The sequence below is a fragment of the Hypomesus nipponensis genome, chromosome 28 (assembly GCF_054491055.1).
Source record: "Hypomesus nipponensis isolate SF chromosome 28, ASM5449105v1, whole genome shotgun sequence".
Taxonomy (NCBI): domain Eukaryota; kingdom Metazoa; phylum Chordata; class Actinopteri; order Osmeriformes; family Osmeridae; genus Hypomesus; species Hypomesus nipponensis.
Genome location: NC_140388.1, coordinates 3,242,294 through 3,262,298, shown reverse-complemented (window position 1 = coordinate 3,262,298; position 20,005 = coordinate 3,242,294). Strand labels below are relative to the sequence as shown.

At 41.1% G+C, this 20,005-nt stretch overlaps 2 protein-coding genes and 1 long non-coding RNA gene across 6 annotated transcripts in view; 1 reads left to right on the top strand and 2 right to left on the bottom strand.

Annotated features, from left to right (window-relative positions):
* serinc5 (serine incorporator 5) overlaps positions 1 to 13,057 on the bottom strand; it is a 33,699-nt gene extending 20,642 nt beyond the window's left edge. The window contains exons 1-2 of the mRNA XM_084695066.1: positions 12,858 to 13,057; positions 152 to 319 (exon numbers count right to left, since the gene is read on the bottom strand). Coding sequence (XP_084551192.1) covers positions 152 to 319; positions 12,858 to 12,884 — 195 coding nt within the window. The 5' untranslated portion in view covers positions 12,885 to 13,057. The remainder of the gene's footprint in view (positions 1 to 151; positions 320 to 12,857) is intronic.
* Positions 13,058 to 13,836: 779 nt separating this feature from the next.
* On the bottom strand, positions 13,837 to 19,118 carry cdk7 (cyclin-dependent kinase 7). Of its 4 annotated transcripts, none has more exons than XR_014751058.1 (12): positions 18,572 to 19,118; positions 18,115 to 18,174; positions 18,003 to 18,036; positions 17,833 to 17,900; positions 17,662 to 17,730; positions 17,213 to 17,323; positions 16,966 to 17,084; positions 15,784 to 15,883; positions 15,554 to 15,644; positions 15,098 to 15,211; positions 14,800 to 14,944; positions 13,837 to 14,276 (listed from the first exon to the last, which is right to left on the bottom strand). XR_014751058.1 is itself a non-coding variant. In XM_084695072.1 (12 exons), the coding sequence occupies exons 1-12, from the start codon at positions 18,635 to 18,637 to the stop codon at positions 14,248 to 14,250; spliced, it is 1,002 nt and encodes a 333-aa protein (XP_084551198.1). In that variant the 5' UTR covers positions 18,638 to 19,104; the 3' UTR covers positions 13,837 to 14,247. The 4 variants fall into 4 exon arrangements, 2 of the variants coding, with proteins under 2 accessions (XP_084551198.1, XP_084551197.1); XR_014751057.1 differs by having other exon boundaries at positions 15,098 to 15,247; positions 18,572 to 19,116; XM_084695072.1 differs by having other exon boundaries at positions 15,558 to 15,644; positions 18,572 to 19,104.
* Positions 15,241 to 16,553, top strand: LOC146219500 (uncharacterized). The gene is made up of 2 exons (XR_014751064.1): positions 15,241 to 15,640; positions 15,790 to 16,553. It is a non-coding gene; the product is annotated as an uncharacterized LOC146219500 (long non-coding RNA).
* Positions 19,119 to 20,005: the final 887 nt, after the last annotated feature.

Sequence of the window (20,005 nt, the reverse complement as noted above, 5' to 3'; positions counted from 1 at the left end):
ACACAATAACTGTGCCTCAATGATCACCCTGGAAATGTGCATATGAGTGAGTGTGTGTTTTGGAGTGTATATGAGTGTGTTTGCGTGTGTATGAGAGTGTATATGAGTGTGTGTGTATATATGAGTGAGAACGTGTGCGTAACATGCTCACGTTCTCCCTCATCATCTCCTCGACACTTGGCGACATCATGGCGATGCAGATGATGGTGACCAGCAGGAAGTAGAGGGCGTACATGAAGCGGGTGCCCGTTGACTGCCTGATCTTGGGACAGCATCCACAACAGCACGCACACGCAGCATTCCCACAGCAACACGCCAGCTGCGGAGATACAGAGAAATAGAACAGAAAAGTAAGGTCTGTGTTTACGTCCTCGCTTCGGGGGGCATTGATCTCATACTGGGCAAGAAGCCTACATTAAGGGAACAGACAGGACGTCGCTGGTAATCCACATCCCTTATTGAATGGCCAATTAATTAGACACAACAGCTTTTTTTAGCAGCAAATGGATTAGTGAGGCTGTTTAGATTTCATTAGTGAGGGGGTACTGGTTCTCTATATTGGCCAGTCAGCGGGGCTTCTAGAACCCTGAGCCAGGGGTGGGGCCTATTCATACATTCCACTGCAGACTGAGACCTCCCTCGTTTTCCCCTCTTCTCTCACCCCGCCCCCACCTCTCTTTCCTTTTGCTCTCAAGTCCTCCAGCTGTTGGGGTGTGGGAGAAAAAAACGATAGGCCTCTCCAATACAATAAACACACCAGCTTGTCTCCCACCACCAGCCCCTCTTACACAGCCTTTTCAAGGCGAGAATGTTCTGTCTTCATGCCACCTCGCAGTTCTCTATAAAAAGGTTCGAACACGGAATGGGGGGGTGATTTTTGGACCAGTGATAAGCCGGCAGCAGAGGTTTTCACAGACATGCTATCTAAAATTACCGACAGGGCGGCATTTTGTTTAGGCTACCTAATTTGTAAACAAATAAATCAGTCATAAAGAGGGATGTTCTTTGTGGCATACTGTGGGATCTCTGTTTAAATAGGACTACTGATGTGAATTAGGGCTGTCCCCGTCTAAGATTTTATTTGGTTGACCAAGACTCGATTAAACACTTCTGAAATGTAATAATCGAAATCTTGATGATCTTGATGAGGGCGAACCGCCCTCAACTTCATTGGTCAACCCTGATCAAACATAACTATGGCTAACGCTCTTTCCTCCCCGACATGGCATTGGCGTGAGCTCTGTCTATGGTTTGTAAGGTTGTAATCATTGACTGTACAATTTCTGTCTTTAGTAAAGTTAGACCATTTCATTGTTCTCTCATATCAAATTCATCTAACTTGTTCATACTACCCATGTTTACCTTACTTGAATACATTCATTGTAAAGATATTTTGACGTGTGCGTGTTCACTAATGTTACTGCTATTGGCTCTACACTTCATTTCTGAAGATGGAACTAATTACTACATATTAAACATAGGATCCCTTAATGTCCTAAATCAATATTAAGGTGGTGCCCCACGACTTTATATAAATTAAGTATTTGTATTTTATGGTGAGGAAACCCTGCTACACAATGTATTTGTGTTGCCGATGGAAGCACAAAACCGATATTAATCTGCAATGAGACGGTGGCCCTTGTCAAAAGTGGTAACGTGAAACGTCACTATGACACAAAGCATAGACACTTTGAACTAAACTACCCCCAGAACTCTGAGGTAAGGGCCAGAAAAATAAACCATCACTGTTCCAGACCATGGACTGAATGGAAATTTGGTGAGTGGGTTTCTAATTGAGTATCCCTGCACTAGTTGAACCTAAGAAAGTAGTCTATGAGCGAATCCTAGTTCAGAGCCATAAACACTGTGTTCATCACATGATCTGGGAGCCCCAGAGACAAGGCGTATACACACAGATCATGCATAGACACAACAACAGCATGGGTAATTCAAGATGGGAATAGAGAACAGTGCTCAAGAAGATAAAAATCGACATAACTATGCTTTGCTGTATTGCATCAATTAAATAGACAAGCATTAACCAAAATAAACATTTAAACCAGGGAGTAAAGACCCACCAAGTGGGTGCATATTTGGGGTGGGGGAAAAAAATTGATTCACATTTGAATCACAATTCAGTCTTCCAGCGATGTTGTTATGTTTATATATATATATATATATATATATATATATATATATATATATATATATATATATATATATATATATATATATATATATATATATATATATATATATATATATATATATATATATATATATATATATATATATATATATATATATTGTTTGATAAAAAAATTGCTATAATTCAATCGAATCTAATCGTGAGGTACCAAAAGATTCCCACCCCGAGTGCATATACAACTACTAATCACCAGGGGGTGTGTAGTAAAGCAGAGACAACGTGCACAGTACAGTGTTTCCCCTATGTTGATTTTGTCATGGCGGCCTGCCACGGCTAAATTTCTGCCGTCACGGTATCAGAAATAGGGCTGTACAAGATTTTAGGCCATCTATCAGCAGTGATTGTTAGAGTGCATGTCGGAGAATAGCAAGGAGAGTTGAGATTGCGTGTGTGCGTCCTTGAGAACTGTAAGTCGTTTAACTTGTGTTTTCAGTTAATCAAAGCCTGTTATTGTATTAGTCTACAGTTTTTGCAAATTTAAGTTAACTGGTGATTTTCGTTGTTTGTATTCTTCCCCTGCTAGCATAATAATTATCCTAGCAGGGGAAGAATACAAACAACGAAAATGCAATTATTAATTGCATGCCTGTTGATTCAATAGCGATTGCTGCCCTTGCTCACGTTTGTATTTTAGGTGCATTATTATGCTGAAGTAGTTTTAATTAATAGTGGGTATATTGTTATTATTTGCTACCGAATGCTTAGCCTATCAAGGTCAAATGAAGCTGACAGTGTACATTCTTTCGAGTACCTCAATAGGCTAGGCTACTGACCATTTACAATAAGTTGTTACGTCAATTATTAATTGGCAGCATATTTCTTCCATTTAAAACATACTTTAGGCTGCTTTCACACTTGACTTTAGAAAAAAGCGCTACCTTCAGCGCCTTTTGAGTGCCTTTTGAGTGCCTTTTGAGAAAAGCGCTGGGTGATGTCAAAGGCCTTTTTCTAACGAGAATTTTGTAACCTGAACGGGAATCATATAGTCTAGTGATACATTATTATCCGTTATTTTTCATTGGTTACTTATTGACAGCTAGCTACTATGGCCAATAAAATGCCATTACTTGCTTTAGCTTTGGCGTTTGAGGAGCCATAGCCATAGCCCTAGCCATAGCCTGGTAACTAAGGTAGGTTACTAGGGAAGGTACACTCATACCTACTCTCCACGTCCTGATTGGTCAGCTGTCAAAAATGGCGCTTGACGTCACCCAGCTTTTTTCTGAAAAGTTGAGAAAATTGAACTCAAAAAGGCATCTGGCTCAGCGCTTTTTAAGTTTTTAAAAAGGCGTCCGCTTTTTTTGGTTTTCCCATAGGGTTTGCATGTAAAAAGGCGCTGAAGGCAGCGCTTTTTTCTAAAAAAAAGAAGTCAAGTGTGAATGCGGCCTAACTGTATTGCTTTACGGAAAATAGAAAAAAAATCTATATTACATTTGTTATTATACTATTGAATTAACCTACTCCAAAATATAGGGTTAGAACTTTATTTCAGCTGAGGGAGAGGGGGGGGAACAAAAGGAGGAGACAGACTCAAAGATCAGACTGGAGCCAAGCTCAGAGATAATTTGGGGTTAGGAGAAGAGCATGTGTGGGAGGTGGGTACACACCCTGACCCACATCATGTTTGTTCATGATTATAAAAGTTGACAAACTTTTAGTTCTTTGCAGTTTTGAACCTGTTAACCTAGGATGTGCAGTGTAGAGTGTGCAAGTGTTATATTAAAAAGGCTTCTATATGAAGAATCAACCTTGGTCTGAATATTACAAGACCGGCTCCTCAAATGGGATGAGTCGTCCAGAAAATTATGCAACTTCATTCACCAGGACCAACCAGTTTTGGAGAGGCAAAGACAGGAAATTCACAGGATAAAGACCATGGGATAAAGACCACAGGATGAAGACCACAGGATGAAGACCACAGAACAGGAAGAGACTAACAGACAGGCACAACAAGATAGTTTTCTTCCCAGAGGCATGCCTACAGTCTCTGCTAGATGACCACGCCGTGAAATGAAACTACTGTACGTGCACACCTTGTTCTCTCAAATTACACACTTTTCTGAGAAAGAGAGCCATGGGGAAACAAGACAGAGTAAGGGGGTAGAAGAGACCATCTAAAGTAAACACACTCCTATACTCCTATCTGTGCTCCATGTTTGAATAGCTAGGCAGCAACACACACAGGCCAGCTTCCCTACTGACTAACAAAGCCCCTGGTAACACAGACAGAAACTAAGGAAAACTATTCATCTATCCACACAGCTCACTACCGGATAGGCCTACTTACACACACAAAAGAAATGTATTGCCATTGTTGTGGGGACCGACTCAATCAACAATCCCTAACACCTAACCTAAACCTAGTTCCTAAACCTAAAACTATTCGCCTCATTGGATGTTACTTTTGCAACCTAGAGCCTCCCTTTATCTGCCTCTGTAAACTGAAACACATGGCAGGTGCCCTACCATTGCATTGCTCCAGAACGGTGGAACTCACAAGCTGTTTCCATTAGAAATGCTCCATTGTTGGATTGCTTTAAGAAAATACTTTAAACGTACCTTTTTAATCTTGTTTTTAATTGTTATTTTGTGACTGTTGTTGTATTATTATTATTATTATTATTATTATTATTATTATATTAAACCAAATAGAAATGAAAAGAGGGACACAAACACACAGATGAGTAAGACTGACAAAAACACATATGCGCAGAGTAGGTCTTACATACAAGGGCTCGAAATTGGCACCCGCCAAGCGCCAATGGCGTGTAGATATTTGGGCTGGCAACTAAATTGTGTCCGATGCGCCGCCATTTGGCAAGTGAAATTGCGGAGTAGGCTACAGCTCCCGACTACCGCGCCCGTTATGGTTAAAAAAGCTTGCACCGCCAACACGAACAGTTGTGCATGTAGATGGCAGAAAACTGAGAACATACCTTTTATAACAGCTAGAGAATGACACGGATAATAAAAATTGTTAGATTTAAAAATACAAAAAAGTTCGACGATGACAGCATTTCAGAGAGAAAGCAATTCCCCATTGATCTGTTACATCAGAATTTGGATTTGGAAAATCCCGAGCGAATGAAAAATGTCGCCTATGAAAAATGTCAGCGAATATGTTCTCAATAGTATGTTTCAAGTAGGCTACAGCCAAACCCTCGTTCTGTTTGATTCAATAGTAATCGAGTTGATAAGCATGTCTTCTTGTCTGATCAATATGCAACTGTGAGGTGCGAGAATGGACAGAGCGACCAGTAAACTGTCGTTCTGCTGCGAGTGCCAGCCCGACGTGCACGAATACACCTGTACAAATGCAAATGAAATTTCCAATCAAAATGCTGACAAAAGTTTAACGATTTCCAACGCAGCCTCCATTGGTATTCTTAACCTGGAATTATAGTATAAGCACAAAGAAAAAAATTCAAGGAAATTGCAAAACAACTGCGAATATATATACACACACATATACATATATATATATATATATTGGTCTTCGGTGCAAAAACAAAATTTATAATAATAATAAAATATATATATATTTTATTATTATTATTATTTATTTTTTGTTTTTGGAGCACCGAAGACCAATTTTGACCCAGGAAAACCCCATGCATTCTTAGAGTCATTTATAATGATATTAAAATCATAGGTAAAGGTTGTTTATGTCAAACAATTTCAGAGTACGTCTGAAATGCCAGGTTTAATTTTGGCCGGTAAAAAATATTATTGGCTGGTAATTTTTTTCCATCTCCCAGCCATTTTGGCTGGTAAGCCAAAAGTTAATTTTGAGCCCTGCAATACACCCACAAGTTGAGGACAGTACGGGGTTCATTTTAGGACATCCTCAGATCTCAGACTCAAAGGAAAAGGCGTCAAGTCTCAGACCAAAAGTCGTAAGATTCAGTCGAAACGGCTTCAGTCTCAGAAAAACCTCAGTCATTCTCAGACAAAACGCTCTCAAAGGCAACAACACCCGTGGGAATATCCCTTACCAACCCCCACTCGCAAGAGTACTATATTGCTTTTATAAAACAATTTTATAGTCAAACAATTAACATTTAAAACAGCTATTGATAAAAAAAAATGTTTATTATGCAATAGTTCATCCGCAACGAAAAAATAGTTCCATTGTCAACATCAGCTGAGCTATTAGCCCGAAAGCCAACGTTAATGTTGGCAAGATTCAAAGGCAATAACATTGTTTATTATATGGCAACGACGGTACGAGCTTTCTGATTGGCTAATGGGGAGTCATACCAGACGCGTATTGCCCTCCTCAGCGGTCAATACGGCTCCGTATTGCCCTCTGACGTCATCTTCAAAATGAGCAACGAGTCAGCTGCTGAGTTTTACTATCCAGATTATGCTGAAAAGATTTGTCATCGAAAGTGAGGATGAAGACTCGACTCTTTTAAACACTTGTCGTTATTTTCTGTTGAAATTAAAGCCATTTTAGTAGAACCATGTTGTCTGCTTTCTATCAAAAGTAATGAGTTGCTAGGCAACACATGAAACACAGCGTGAGGACTTGAGAGCTAGCTCCAATTAGCCTAGAGGTACCATTTATTTTTGTTTACAAAATGAAAAGAAGCTAAAAATGCCATATAATAAACTACTTACTAACCTCGACCGTTCGGTCTTGCCGGGAAATATCAAACCTCGGCTTTGCCGTATCGACCGAGCGATAGCGAGGTTCCTGCCTAGTTCTTGCCTCAATTTGATATTTCCCGGCATGACCTCACTCTCGGTTAGTCAGTAGTTAGTACGGTTGACAAACAGTAAATATAAATTTTAAAGTATGTTTAACAAGAAGATTTGCTAGCTAACCAGCCATGTCACTGTCCCAAAATAAATATCAAGATTTTAACGAACAAAGTATCAGCCATATACTAGTACTAGACTACACAGTATGGCCGCAGCCTGTGGAGCGAGTTGAATAGCAAATGGATGTGAGATGACTGCAAGTTGACATTCTCCAAACAGTGATATAATTTGACAGTACAGTGGTATGAAAAAGTATCTGAACCTTTTGGAATTTCTCACATTTCTGCATAAAATCACCATCAAATGTGATCTGATCTTTGTCAAAATCACACAGATGAAAAAACAGTGTCTGCTTTAACTAAAACCACCCAAACATTTATAGGTTTTCATATTTTAATGACAGAAGGGGGAGGAATAAGTAACTGAACCATCACATTTAATATTTTGTGGCCCCCCCTTTGGCAGCAATAACTTCAACCAGACGCTTCCTGTAGCTGCAGATCAGTCTGGCACATTGATCAGGACTAATCTTGGCCCATTCTTCTTTACAAAACTGCTGTAGTTCAGTCAGATTCCTGGGATGTCTGGCATGAATCGCTGTCTTGAGGTCATGCCACAGCATCTCAATGGGGTTCAAGTCTGGACTTTGACTTGGCCACTCCAGAACATGTATTTTGTTCTTCTGAAACCATTCTGAAGTTGATTTACTTGTGTGTTTTGGATCATTGTCTTGTTGCAGCATCTATCCTCGTTTTAGCTTCAACTGTCTGACAGACAGCCTCAGGTTTTTCTGCAAAACATCCTGATAAACTTTTGAATTCAATTTTCCATTAATGATTGCAAGTTGTCCAGGCCCTGAGGCAGCAAAACAGCCCCAAACCGTAATGCACCCTCCACCATGCTTCACGGTTGGGATGAGGTGGTGATGTTGGTGAGCTGTTCCATTTTTCCTCCACACGACATTGGGTGTTCCTCCCAAACAATTCAACTTTGGTTTCATCAGTCCACAAAATATTTTGCCAAAACTTCTGTGGAGTGTCCAAGTGCCTTTTTGCGAACATTAAACGAGCAACAACGTTTTTTTTAGACAGCAGTGGCTTCCTCCGTGGGTCCTCCCATGAACACCATTCTTGGCCATTGTTTTACATATAGTTGATGTTGAGATATTGGACTGTGCCAGTGATTTCTGTAAGTCTTAAGCAGACACTCTAGGGTTCTTTTTTTACCTCTCTGAGTATTCTGCGCTGAACTCTTGGCATCATCTTTGGTGGACGGCCACTCCTTGGGAGAGAAGCAACAGTGCCAAACTCTCTCCATTTGTAGACAACTTCTCTGACTGTCGATTGATGAACATCCAGACTTTTAGAGATGGTTTCGTATCCTTTCCCAGCTTTATACAGATCAACAATTCTTGATCGCAGGTCTTCAGACAGCTCTTTTGAGCGAACCATGGTGCACATCAGACAATGGTTCTCATCAAGACAATTCTTACCAGGTGTGTGTTTTATAGTGGACAGGGCAGCTTTAAGCCACTCATCAGTGATTGGGCACACACCTGACTTAAATTGTTAGGTAAAAATTGGTTTCTACAGCTCTTTAAGTCTCCTTAGGCAGAGGGTTCAGTTACTTAATCCTCCCCCTTCTGTCATTGTTTGCATGCTATCCTCATTAAAATATGAAAACCTATAAATGTTTGGGTGGTTAAAGCAGACACTGTTTTTCATCTGTGTGATTTCGACAAAGATCAGATCACATTTCATGGTGATTTTATGCAGAAATCCCAAACTTCCAAAAGGTTCAGATACTTTTTCATACCACTGTACAGTGCCTTGAGAAAGTATTGGCCCCACTTGAACTTTGACCTTTTGCCACATTTCAGGCTTCAAACAAAGATATTTAAAAAAAATTGTGTGGGGGGGGGGGTGGGAATAAACAACAAGTGGGACACAATCATGAAGTGGAACGAAATTTATTGGATATTTCAAACTTTTTTAACAAATCTAAAACTGAAAAATTGGGCGTGCAAAAGTATTTGGCCCCCTTAACTTAATACTTTGAAGGGCCAACTTTTGCTGCGATTACAGCTGTAAGTCGCTTGGGGTATGTCTCTATCTGTTGTGCACATCGAGAGACTGACATTTTTGCCCATTCCTCCTTGCAAAACAGCTCAAGCTCAGTGAGGTTGGATGGAGAGCGTTTGTGAACAGCAGTTTCCAGTTCTTTCCACAGATTCTCGATTGGATTCAGGTCTGGACTTTGACTTGGCCATTCTAACACCTGGATATGTTTATTTGTGAACCATTCCATGGTAGATTTTGCTTTATGTTTTGGATCATTGTCTTGTTGGAAGACAAATCTCCATCCCAGTTTCAGGTCTTTTGCAGACTCGATCAGGTTTTCTTCCAGAATGGTCCTGTATTTGGCTCCATCCATCTTCCCATCAATTTTAACCATCTTCCCAGTTCCTGCTGAAGAAAAGCAGGCCCAAACCATGATGCTGCCACCACCATGTTTGACAACGGGGATGGTGTGTTCAGGGTGATGAGCTGTGTTGCTTTTACGCCAAACATAACGTTTTGCATTGTTGCCAAAAAGTTTGATTTTGGATTCATCTGACCAGGGCACCTTCTTCCACATGTTTGGTGTGTCTCCCAGGTGGCTTTTGGCAAACTTTAAATGACACTTTATGGATATCTTTAAGAAATGTCTTTCTTCTTGCCACTCTTCCATAAAGGCCAGATTTGTGCAGTATACGACTGATTGTTGTCCTATGGATAGAGTCTCCCACCTCAGCTGTAGATCTCTGCAGTTAATCCAGAGTGATCATGGGCCTCTTGGCTGCATCTCTGATCAGTCTTCTCCTTGTATGAGCTGAAAGTTTAGAGGGACGGCCAGGTCTTCGTATATTTGCAGTGGTCTGATACAACTTCCATTTCAATATTATCACTTGCACAGTGCTCCTTGGGATGATTGAAGCTTGGGAAATCTTTTTGTATCCAAATCCGGCTTTAAACTTCTCCACAATAGTATCTCGGACCTGCCTGGTGTGTTCCTTGTTCTTCATGATGCTCTCTGCGCTTTAAACAGACCTCTGAGACGATCACACAGCAAGTGCATTTATACAGAGACTTGATTACACAGAGGTGGATTCCATTTATCATCATTAGTCATTTAAGTCAACATTGGATCATTCAGAGATCCTCACTGAACTTCTGGAGAGTGTTTGCGGCACAGAAAGTAAAGGGGCCAAATACTTTTGCACGCCCAATTTTGCAGTTTTTGATTTATAAAAAAAGTTTGAAATATCCAATACATTTTGTTCCACTTCATGATTGTGTCCCACTTGATGATTTTTTCAAAAAAAATGTTTTTATATCTTTATGTTTGAAGCCTGAAATGTGGCAAAGGGTAAAAAAGTTCAAGGGGGGGGGCAATACTTTCGCAAGGCACTGTATGTTTAACAACAAGACAAGCCAACTATCGAGCCATGTCATTGTCCCCAAATAAAATCTAGATTTTTAAGAAGAAAATAATCGGCCATGTGTAGGCTTGAGTTGCGGCTACTGTCGTGTTGGCCTCAGCCTGTCTGAAGGAGATTGACTAGCGAACTGAATAGCGAATGGGATGCAGACAACCCAACCTGCAGACTCATTTCCGGGAGCCGCTATTGAAATGCAGGAGACTCCCGGAACTTCCGGGAGACTTGGGATGTGAGATGAGCGGTTACGTGACACTGACACGGTAGCCTACATTCAGAAAAGTAAAGTTAAAATAAATATTGCAGTCACTTATTGTTGTAAATACAAGTTATCTTGTTAAAGTCTTTCAAAATTGTAAAATGGAGGCTTTGACTCCGTCCCTGTTGTTATGGTTACTTATTTCAGACACTTTGTACAGGCTCATATGTACCCAGCGCAATCATTTACGGTGAAAAGACAGTTTTGCTACAATGACGTAGTAGGTGTCCGTTATCACCCGACATGTTATTGGCTGTTTATCAATTCACGTTTTTTTCCGTTATTGTGTTCTTGCGAACTCGTTTGACGTCATCTTTCATTGCCCAAGTACGGTTCCAGAACACAAGTCACCAAGAACGCCAAAAATACCTGGAAATGTTCCTGATCCATCCCTTTTATCGAGGATGCATCGGATGGTGACTTGACCAGCGAGAACGCTTCTGATTTCCCAGAAGTCCTTGCGGACTTGTAAGACCATTCTCGCAAGGACGCTTGCAAAACGTTCTTCAAAAGAATGTACTTGCGTTCTCAGCGTTCTTCGGATTGATAAACAGCAATTGTCTTGTACTTACAACGTTGTTATTTATGTTTCAATGTTAGCGTTAGCTTGGGCAACATTTTCAAACAGAAAATTATGGGGTTTGTATTGAGAGCGTTTGGTCTGAGAATGATGGTGTTTGGTTTGAGAGCGTTTGGTCTGAGAATGACGGCGTTTCGTCTGAGAATGACAGACATCCCAAGTCTCTCGGAAGATCCGGGAGTCTCCCGCATTTCAATAGCGGCTCCCTGACGCTCCCTGAGCGCTTGGTCTGAGAATGATGGCGTTTGGTTTGGGATCGTTTTGTCTGAGAATGACAGAGGTTTTTCTGAGACTGAAGCCGTTTCGCCTGAGTCTGACGACTTTTGATCTGAGACTTGACGTCTTTTTGTTCGAGTCTGACACTTGAGACTGAAATCTTGGGATGTCCTAAAATGAACACCGTAGGGCAGGGATAACGTGGGTCTCTGACAGGATAAGGGTCTAACCAAAGCAGTCGAACAATAGAGAATAGAGTGTTTGAGTTTAATTTCCTGGTAATACCAGCTCCTCTCCTCTCCTCCTCTCCTCTCCCCCCCCCCCCCCCACACACACACACACACACACTTAGGAATTATAATTCCTTTAGTTTATTCATTGGGTCTGCTAAAAGAGGGATGTGTCTGTAATTAAATTCCTGTAAAAGAACAGAGCTCTCCCAGTGGTTAGAGTAGCCGGGCAGTAACCTTAACAACCAGACAGCCCATGGAACAGTAATACAGTCAGATAGCCCACAGACATGTAAGCTCTAAAAGTTAATGAGATAAGATATGGATTCAATCGCCTTGCCGAGTCGACCGTTAAAGCAGTCCCCCTGAGGTAGGCTACTACTGTACACGTCTCTCTAGAGTGAAATGACAAGTTGTGACAAAACAAACATGAATGCCCAAATAAATCACATAAGTATCACAGCTAGCTATCACATAATGCTGAAAGCAAAACGGCACTCAGACTGAGCTGAAGCTAAACTTCATACATTTGCTTACATTACCACTAGGACTTTCTCAAGTGAGACATTGGATGATTCCTCTCGTAGACTAGTGAGATGGTCTCATTCTACTGAAAAAGAGACTAACCGCAAACCAACAAAAAACCACGGGGAAATATTTCAGCTAATTTTCCAGGCATTTTTTTTAAAATACAATAACAATATGGAACTACTAGGCCTGTTTTGATAAACGTAGCTAGCTCTACAGATTGGACACACAATATTTTGACTACAGTACTTAGCTAACCTTCGCACAAACAAATAACATGGACGTTGACGATGTTGAGACTCAACTTAAGTGTAGCACCACTGGCCATAACGGCCCTGAGATGCCACAACTGGCCGGTCTGGAATAACGTTTAGCCAAGCTACTGTTATTCAACAGACATCGTCTGCAATATTTTATGACAACAAAACAGCATAATTTACTTAGTTTACATATAATCACGCAGTTTCCGCTGGCAGAATATATCTTCTATGTCAACTCTTTCCGAAGCACGGCCAACAATAGCGTCCTTCGTTAGCAAGTTGTTGTCCTAACCATCAATACTAGATCCATACAATTTGTTGGGACCTTACCTGCGATACACAGCACGGAGTACACATCACGTGGCTTCTTTACTCTTCGAGAAAAATCAAAACTTTAAAATTAGAGACGGGTGTAGGTTTCTATCATGAGATTAGCGATAAAAACGTCCAGCTATCTTTCAACTCCCTCTTTCTCTTTCCGACTGTCCGCCCTCCCACCGCCTTTCCCTCTCCTCCCCCGCCTGTACCACCGAGAATGGCGCTTCTTCCTTCAGGCAGCTGATAAAACACTTGGAGCTCACACAAAGGACTAACAGATTAATGACCGACGACTGTAGTGCACACCAGCCAAGGTCTCATCAATCACAAGTAGCTGGGATCACGACGTTAAAAACAACTACTAGTGGTAGGCTACCTGACGTAGGATTTATCCCTTTGTCCTCCATGATTTCCGTTTTCGTCATGTTACTCCACATTTTTGTATTTATCACATGAGGATAAAGCTCTTTTGGAACCTACATGGGGACAGAAGCTTTAATCAGCAAGTCTGAATGTCAAGATATTTTATGCATTTATAGTAAGGTAAGTTTTATGGTATTTACATTTAGTCTCCTAGCTTTCTAAAACACATCACACTCTTTCCTTCAGTTCTCTAAAACGCACCCTTCGACACCTTTTATTGAAATAGGCCAACATAAGTAGGAGACATAAGTAGAAGGGAAGGTCCCATTTGTAGGGAACTGAACAGGTTGACCCCAACAGAACACTTGCAGAACTATCAGTGGTCAACAAAGGTGACACTTCTCACCATCTCAGTATCACTTGGTGACACTGAGATGATAAAGCTGCCCACTGTGTGAGACCCTGTCATTTGATGCAGCAGTCACACACACACACACATTTCTGTACACACACCCTCCCGGATGTCAGTAAACATAATAGTCCTTTCTTGTGTGTCCTCTGAGATCTGGATCTGTGTCACAGATGCAGTGTTTCCCCCCCCCAAACAACCAAAGATGAATATCAGACGTTATACAAGATCTCAGCATTTATTCACCCATGTGACATGCAAAAATAACAAAAGTAAAAAAAATACATCTACTTTGAAATAAATGAATTGACGTTAACACAAATCAAGTCACATAAATAGAATACTATTTACGTGAATAATCTACCTTCTGGCTGTCGCCTATTGAGATTACAGATATCACTGTTTCAATGAGGAATAACCCTGAAACCAAGTTACCATCTTATTGGTCAGTCACAAACAGCTGAAAGAATACATGTGTTCTTGTCTGAAAAACTTATACAATGCAGCCGTTCTCCAGACTTCCTCTAGGCCGGAACAGACCTCTGGTCAACAGAGCCCCCCCCCTCTCTCTCTCTCTTTCTCTCTCTCTCTCTTCTGTCTGTGTTTGTTCTGTGTTTTCTATGTTTGTTTTCAGAAGACCAGTTTTTTCTTCATCCCACCTGGTGGAGGACAGACAGACAAAGCTTAAGTACACTTTTAGGGAAGATACATTAAACCTGAATACACATCACAGAGTCTGCTGAAAGTAAGGTACCATTTTTCTATTGAAATCAAAATATCTGAATAAGTGAAGTAAATATATGGGAATAGTGAAACAGAAAACATCTGTAAACTAACTAGGCTTTCCTCCCCACACTGGGGAGTTGCCCTCTTCCTATAATATACAGGCTGACCTAAATAGCTCCTTGACCACAGCTTTGAACCTCTTACTTACTGTCTATGCCACACCCTGGTCCCTGTGTGTGCACATGTGTGTGGGTGCGCAAGAGTGTGTTTGTGTAGCAGCTAACACCCCTGTTAATCACTAGATACCATTCCAGCTATATTTGTATGTTCCCTGCTAGCTTGAGTATGTCTGGAGTAGAATTCCAGTTCAGTTTATATGAACGATGTTCAGCTAGCATATTGTCTCCAGTTTATGAATTTGTTCCAAGTAAAACAATGTGGGGTGTTTTTTTTTACTCTGCTCCAGGCCGTCTCGCTTCCTCTTCACTCCGATGGTAAGGTTCTCCTTCTCTTTGAGGGCCTCAGCGGATGAGTTGGGTCGCGGGAGCTGGTGGCCAGGAGTGGGGCCTGGCCGGTTACTGAAGTACCTCATCTTTAATGCCTGGGAACGGGGGGAGAAAAAATAAATAAAAATGAATCTGAAAAAAATGAAGGAAAATGGGAACTAGTATTTGCAGTGTAATTGCACTCTTTTAGATGTGGCTGTGATCATGTGCTTTGTATGTTTATGTATGTCTGTGGATGTGTGTGCTACCTGGGTGGCTGTGATGCGTGTGGAGGGGTTGAAAGTAAACAGCCCCTGCAGTAGCTCCAGGAGGTCGTCTCCTGCTGCACTGAAGATGTGCTCCAGAGGAGTACCAGGAAACAGCTTGAAAGACACAAAGTCTGGCAAACTGCTCATTCCCTGTATACACACGTTGTCACATTGTCATGGCTTTGTATGTCTCCCACTCTCACATTTCTCTTTCTATGATATAGGGAATATCAATCATGCTGTTTTGGAGGGAATCACAGTAGCCAGGCTTGGGAATCTCACACACACACACACACACACACACACACACACACACACACACACACACACACACACACACACACACACACACACACACACACACACACACACACACACACACACACACACACACACACACACACACACACACACACACACACACACACACACACACACACACACACACACACTCACTCACAGGCCAGCTGTCCTCTGTGGGAGTTCCCAAAGCCTCAAAGATCTTGGTCAGCTGGTCCAGATCGGAATCTCCAGCAAGGAATGGTAACTAGGAGACAAAGAGAAAGACAATGAGACAGGCAGAACAAATTTTAGAGAGAAAGGGCACAAAGTAATTAGGGGTAAGACAGCATTTTTCCACAGACAGAAAGTGATCTCTTAAGCTTCAAGTTTGTGTCTGTGTGTACCCGTAGAAGCAGCTCTGCCAAGATACAGCCCACTGCCCACATGTCGACACCAACTCCATACATTCTGGCTCCAAACAAGAGCTCTGGAGAACGATACCACCTGAGGGAAAGCAAGAAACGTGGAGAAAAAGAGAAAGACAGAGAAAGGGAGGAAAAATAAGTCCAGGAGGATGAGAAGAACTGGTGCAGTAGGAGAACAGCAGCATCCTCCTGGTGATACAGTGGTAGAATATCCTCCCTTCAACTAGCTTCCTATGAGGTCTGAAGAGTCTGATAAAATCAATAGATCTAAAAGCACTATACGCAGCAAAATAAAACGTGATTTACTTCTTGTGTTCTATACAAAATTGACCCTTTTGTTGTATGCTGTTTTCAAGATGATGTTGCACTGTTTCATGTAACACAGACCATTCCTTGACACCAATCACTGTAATAGTGTTAGAACTACGCACTTTAAGTTATTGACTGCACAATCTATACGAAGGCTGCTATAGGCTGTTTTGGATAAAAGAGTTTGCTATAAATTCACATATAAAACAGACAGATATATTAACAAATAGACATGTCCTCACTTCCCACTTTTCCACTGATACACATTTTGGCTAGAAAGGTAAACAACAGCTTTACCGAGAGAGACCACTAACACTGGCTTGACATGATATGCTTTTTGTCTTCAGTCGGACCATTTCATTATCGTACATGTGTGCACCTCATCATCCACTTAAAATACTGTTGCCATAATTTCTCTATATTAAAGCAGATGTTTGTGACCTTGTTTGTGACCCCACTACTTAGACCACCAAACGCTCCCCCAACTCACTATTATGTTAAAACCTAATATTTCTGTATTTCACACACGTTTCATTTGCCATTTATCTTCACAATAATCATTCATTATCCAGAATCGGTTTATCGAGACATTTGTTGGGAAACCAGACTGATTATGGACAGGTTATGAACAAGAAGCTCGATGACGTGTGTATAAGTAAATGCAGAAAATGTTGTAAATGCGGAGACAACTGTTTACGTACATAGCGTTCATAAATATCAGACAAACTTTACATACGTTTAGTTTTTCAGTTTTCTACGTATGCTATATTTTACGTATACATTTACACAGTTTGATACATTTAGCCCCTGGTGACTACCTGCTATTGTAGCCAATGTGAAAGCAGCTCGTACCTGGTGACTACCTGGTGAGTGTAGACGCGGTTAGGACTGCCGAAGGCTTTAGCCAGGCCAAAGTCAGCCAGCTTCAGGACCCCATTCTCATCCAACAAAAGGTTATTAGGTTTCAGATCCTGTTAACAGACAGGGTAGTTAGGCACACAGATACTCAGGTGCATGGCCTACTACACCTCGCCCTAAAACTTGCCACAACATACAACTGGCTGTCCTGAGAGAGAGAGAGAGAGAGCGTGTGTCTCACTCTGTGCAGAACCCAATGGTGGTGCATGTATTCCAAGCCCTGTAAGGTCATGAGGATGTAAGCCTTGATATTGGCAGGAGTCAGGACCAGGCTGGTGTCCTTGATGATCACCTGGAGGGGGCAGAGGAGGAGCAGACACAGGAGCCATGAACACATAGAACCTAGACTAGATGTGGTCGGAGAACCAAGTCAAGGCCTGCCTCCATATATATATTTCACCCAAGTAATCTAATAGAGATCATACTACAGATTCAAGTGGTAATCTTTATTCCTCGACTCACCATACTTAGCCTTGTTGTGAGGGGAAAGAGATAAGACCCTTGTAATGACCCAGCATCAAGTCTCTTTCCCATTCCATTTAGTCGTCCTCGTCTTCAAATCCAACCCTTTTTCCCTTCTACCCCCATATGTACCTTGGCAGAGTGTGTGCATACAGATGGTTGTCTCACCTCCAGATCTGTCTCCATGTAATCAAACACTAGACTGATGTTGGATTTATGCCCAAAGGCATCCAGGAGCTTGGAGGAAAAAAACAAACAATTACACAACATGATTTAAAGGATTGATGACAAGGCATACCAATGGCTACTTCAGAGGAGGGAGGGAGAAGAGGTACGTACCCCAATGATGTTAGAATGGCTCAACTCCTGCAATAGCTTGATCTCCCTGAGGGCAGTTCTGTTGATGCCTGATAGATAAATGCATTTAATAACAAGCATTACTCATAGCAGATAACATCCATATTTGGATAAAATCACATCTATTACAATCTATAATTTTAACCCCTCACCATCTTTGGCTTCTGTTCTGTGTCCAACCTTGATCTGTTACCGGCAGACACAGAATCGTGAAGTTATAAAAGTGTATAATGGTTAGAAAGAGAGTAGTCAATCTCGGCTTACCTTTTTGATGGCGACTATAGTGTTAGTGGTCTTATCCCTGGCTTTGTACACTGTGGCGAACTGAGAAGGAGGAAGATGAGTAGAAAACCATATTTAACCTCAGGCTGCTATGTAACCAACATTAGTGTTTACCCGCTAGTTAACTTGCGATAACATAAATAACATGTTTAATTCATAAAATACTTGCTAACCCCACGCTAGCTGGATATCTAAGGGCTTTTCAGACCACTATGTATTCAAGCTCTAGACTTTATTGGCATCTGTTAATTAGGCTAGATGGCTTGGTACAGCTAGCCCAGAGCTGTGTATTGTTGCTTTTACAGACAGTGAGCAAGCAAACTCACTCTGTGCGAGCTTGTTAACTTATGCTACAGTATTAGACTAACTCATTTTGTTGTACATAGCCTCGCTCAGTTGCACCCCGGTCGCGATATAAGATACATAAGTTTCTCCCTACCTGTCCCTCTCCTAGGAAATCTAGTTTTTCATAACGTTTGGCTCGGGACTTAACATCCAGCGCCATAGTAGTCAACTGTTAAATGGTTTCAGACGTCCTAATTTGTTTAAGGCCAATAAATATTTCCGGTTCAAAGTTCAAAGTACGATTTTCAACCAACACTGTCACCTGCTGGTCAATACCTTTCAGTACAGTTTACACCATTACAGGTATAACACGGTAGTTACGAGCAGAGAATGTCTAATATAGAGAGAACCATAGACATAAGTAAGGGATAATGCCCGAGGAGGTGTCTAATATCATCTGATAACGGACGATGCGGAGGCGTGAACCGTCCTTCAGCCTCGAAGGGCATTATCCCGCTTATACCATGGTCACTTGCCAACGATTTTTTTTTTTACAAACATTAATTTATGTTTTAAGGCGTTTTGCAATAGAAATCTAACGTTTTTCAACGTTAGCCAACTCTGATATTTATAGTCCGCACAGCTTTCCTTTGGCTGAGTTATTAGCCCAAAAGCTAACGTTATGCTAGCAAGATTTAAAGGCAATAATTGTGTACGGTTGACAAACAGTAAAAATAATGTTACAGTATGTTTGACAGTAAGATTTGCTAGCTAACCAGCCATGTCACTGTCCCAAAATCAATATCAAGATTTTCACGAACAATATCGGCCATACGAGTTGAATAGCAAATGGCTGTGAGATGATCGCATCAAAGTTTTTTCATTTTTTCGAAACAGTGATTATAATTTGTCAGTATGTTTAACAACAAGACTAGCCAGCTATCGAGCCATGTCATTGTCCCCAAATAAAATATTTTGAAGAAGAAAATAATCGGCCATGCGTACAGTAGAGTTGCTGCTACTGTCGTGTTGGCCGGATTGGCCGGAGACCAACTGAAGTAGATCGACTAGCGAGGTGAATAGCGAATGGGATGTGAGATGAGCGGTTACGTGACACTGACACACTACATTCAGAAAAGAAACATTTTTCAAATAGGTTAAAATAAATATTGAAGTCACTCATTGTTGTAAATACAAGTTAGCTTGTTAAAGTCTTTCAAAATTGTAAATGGAGGCTTTGACTCCGTCACTGTTGTTATGGTTACTTATTTCCGATACTTTGTACAGGGGTTCCTGTGTAGCCAGCATTTGGACCCTATTGGAATAATTTAGAACGGTGAAAAGACAGTTTTTCTGCAATGACGCAGTAGGCAGTGGCGGTTCTAGCACAATATGCGCCCAGGGCAAGTTTATCACTTCTATGGAGGTCTATGGAACTATACCCCTCAAAATCCACTTTCCTCTGGATATAATTTTTTGTCTAGTAATTTGAATTCAGAATTCGAAAGAAATCAAAAAGACATAAGTACTCGTTCATTCAACTTTCGACCTATAATCCATGTTGAACATGCAAAAACTGCAATCAAAT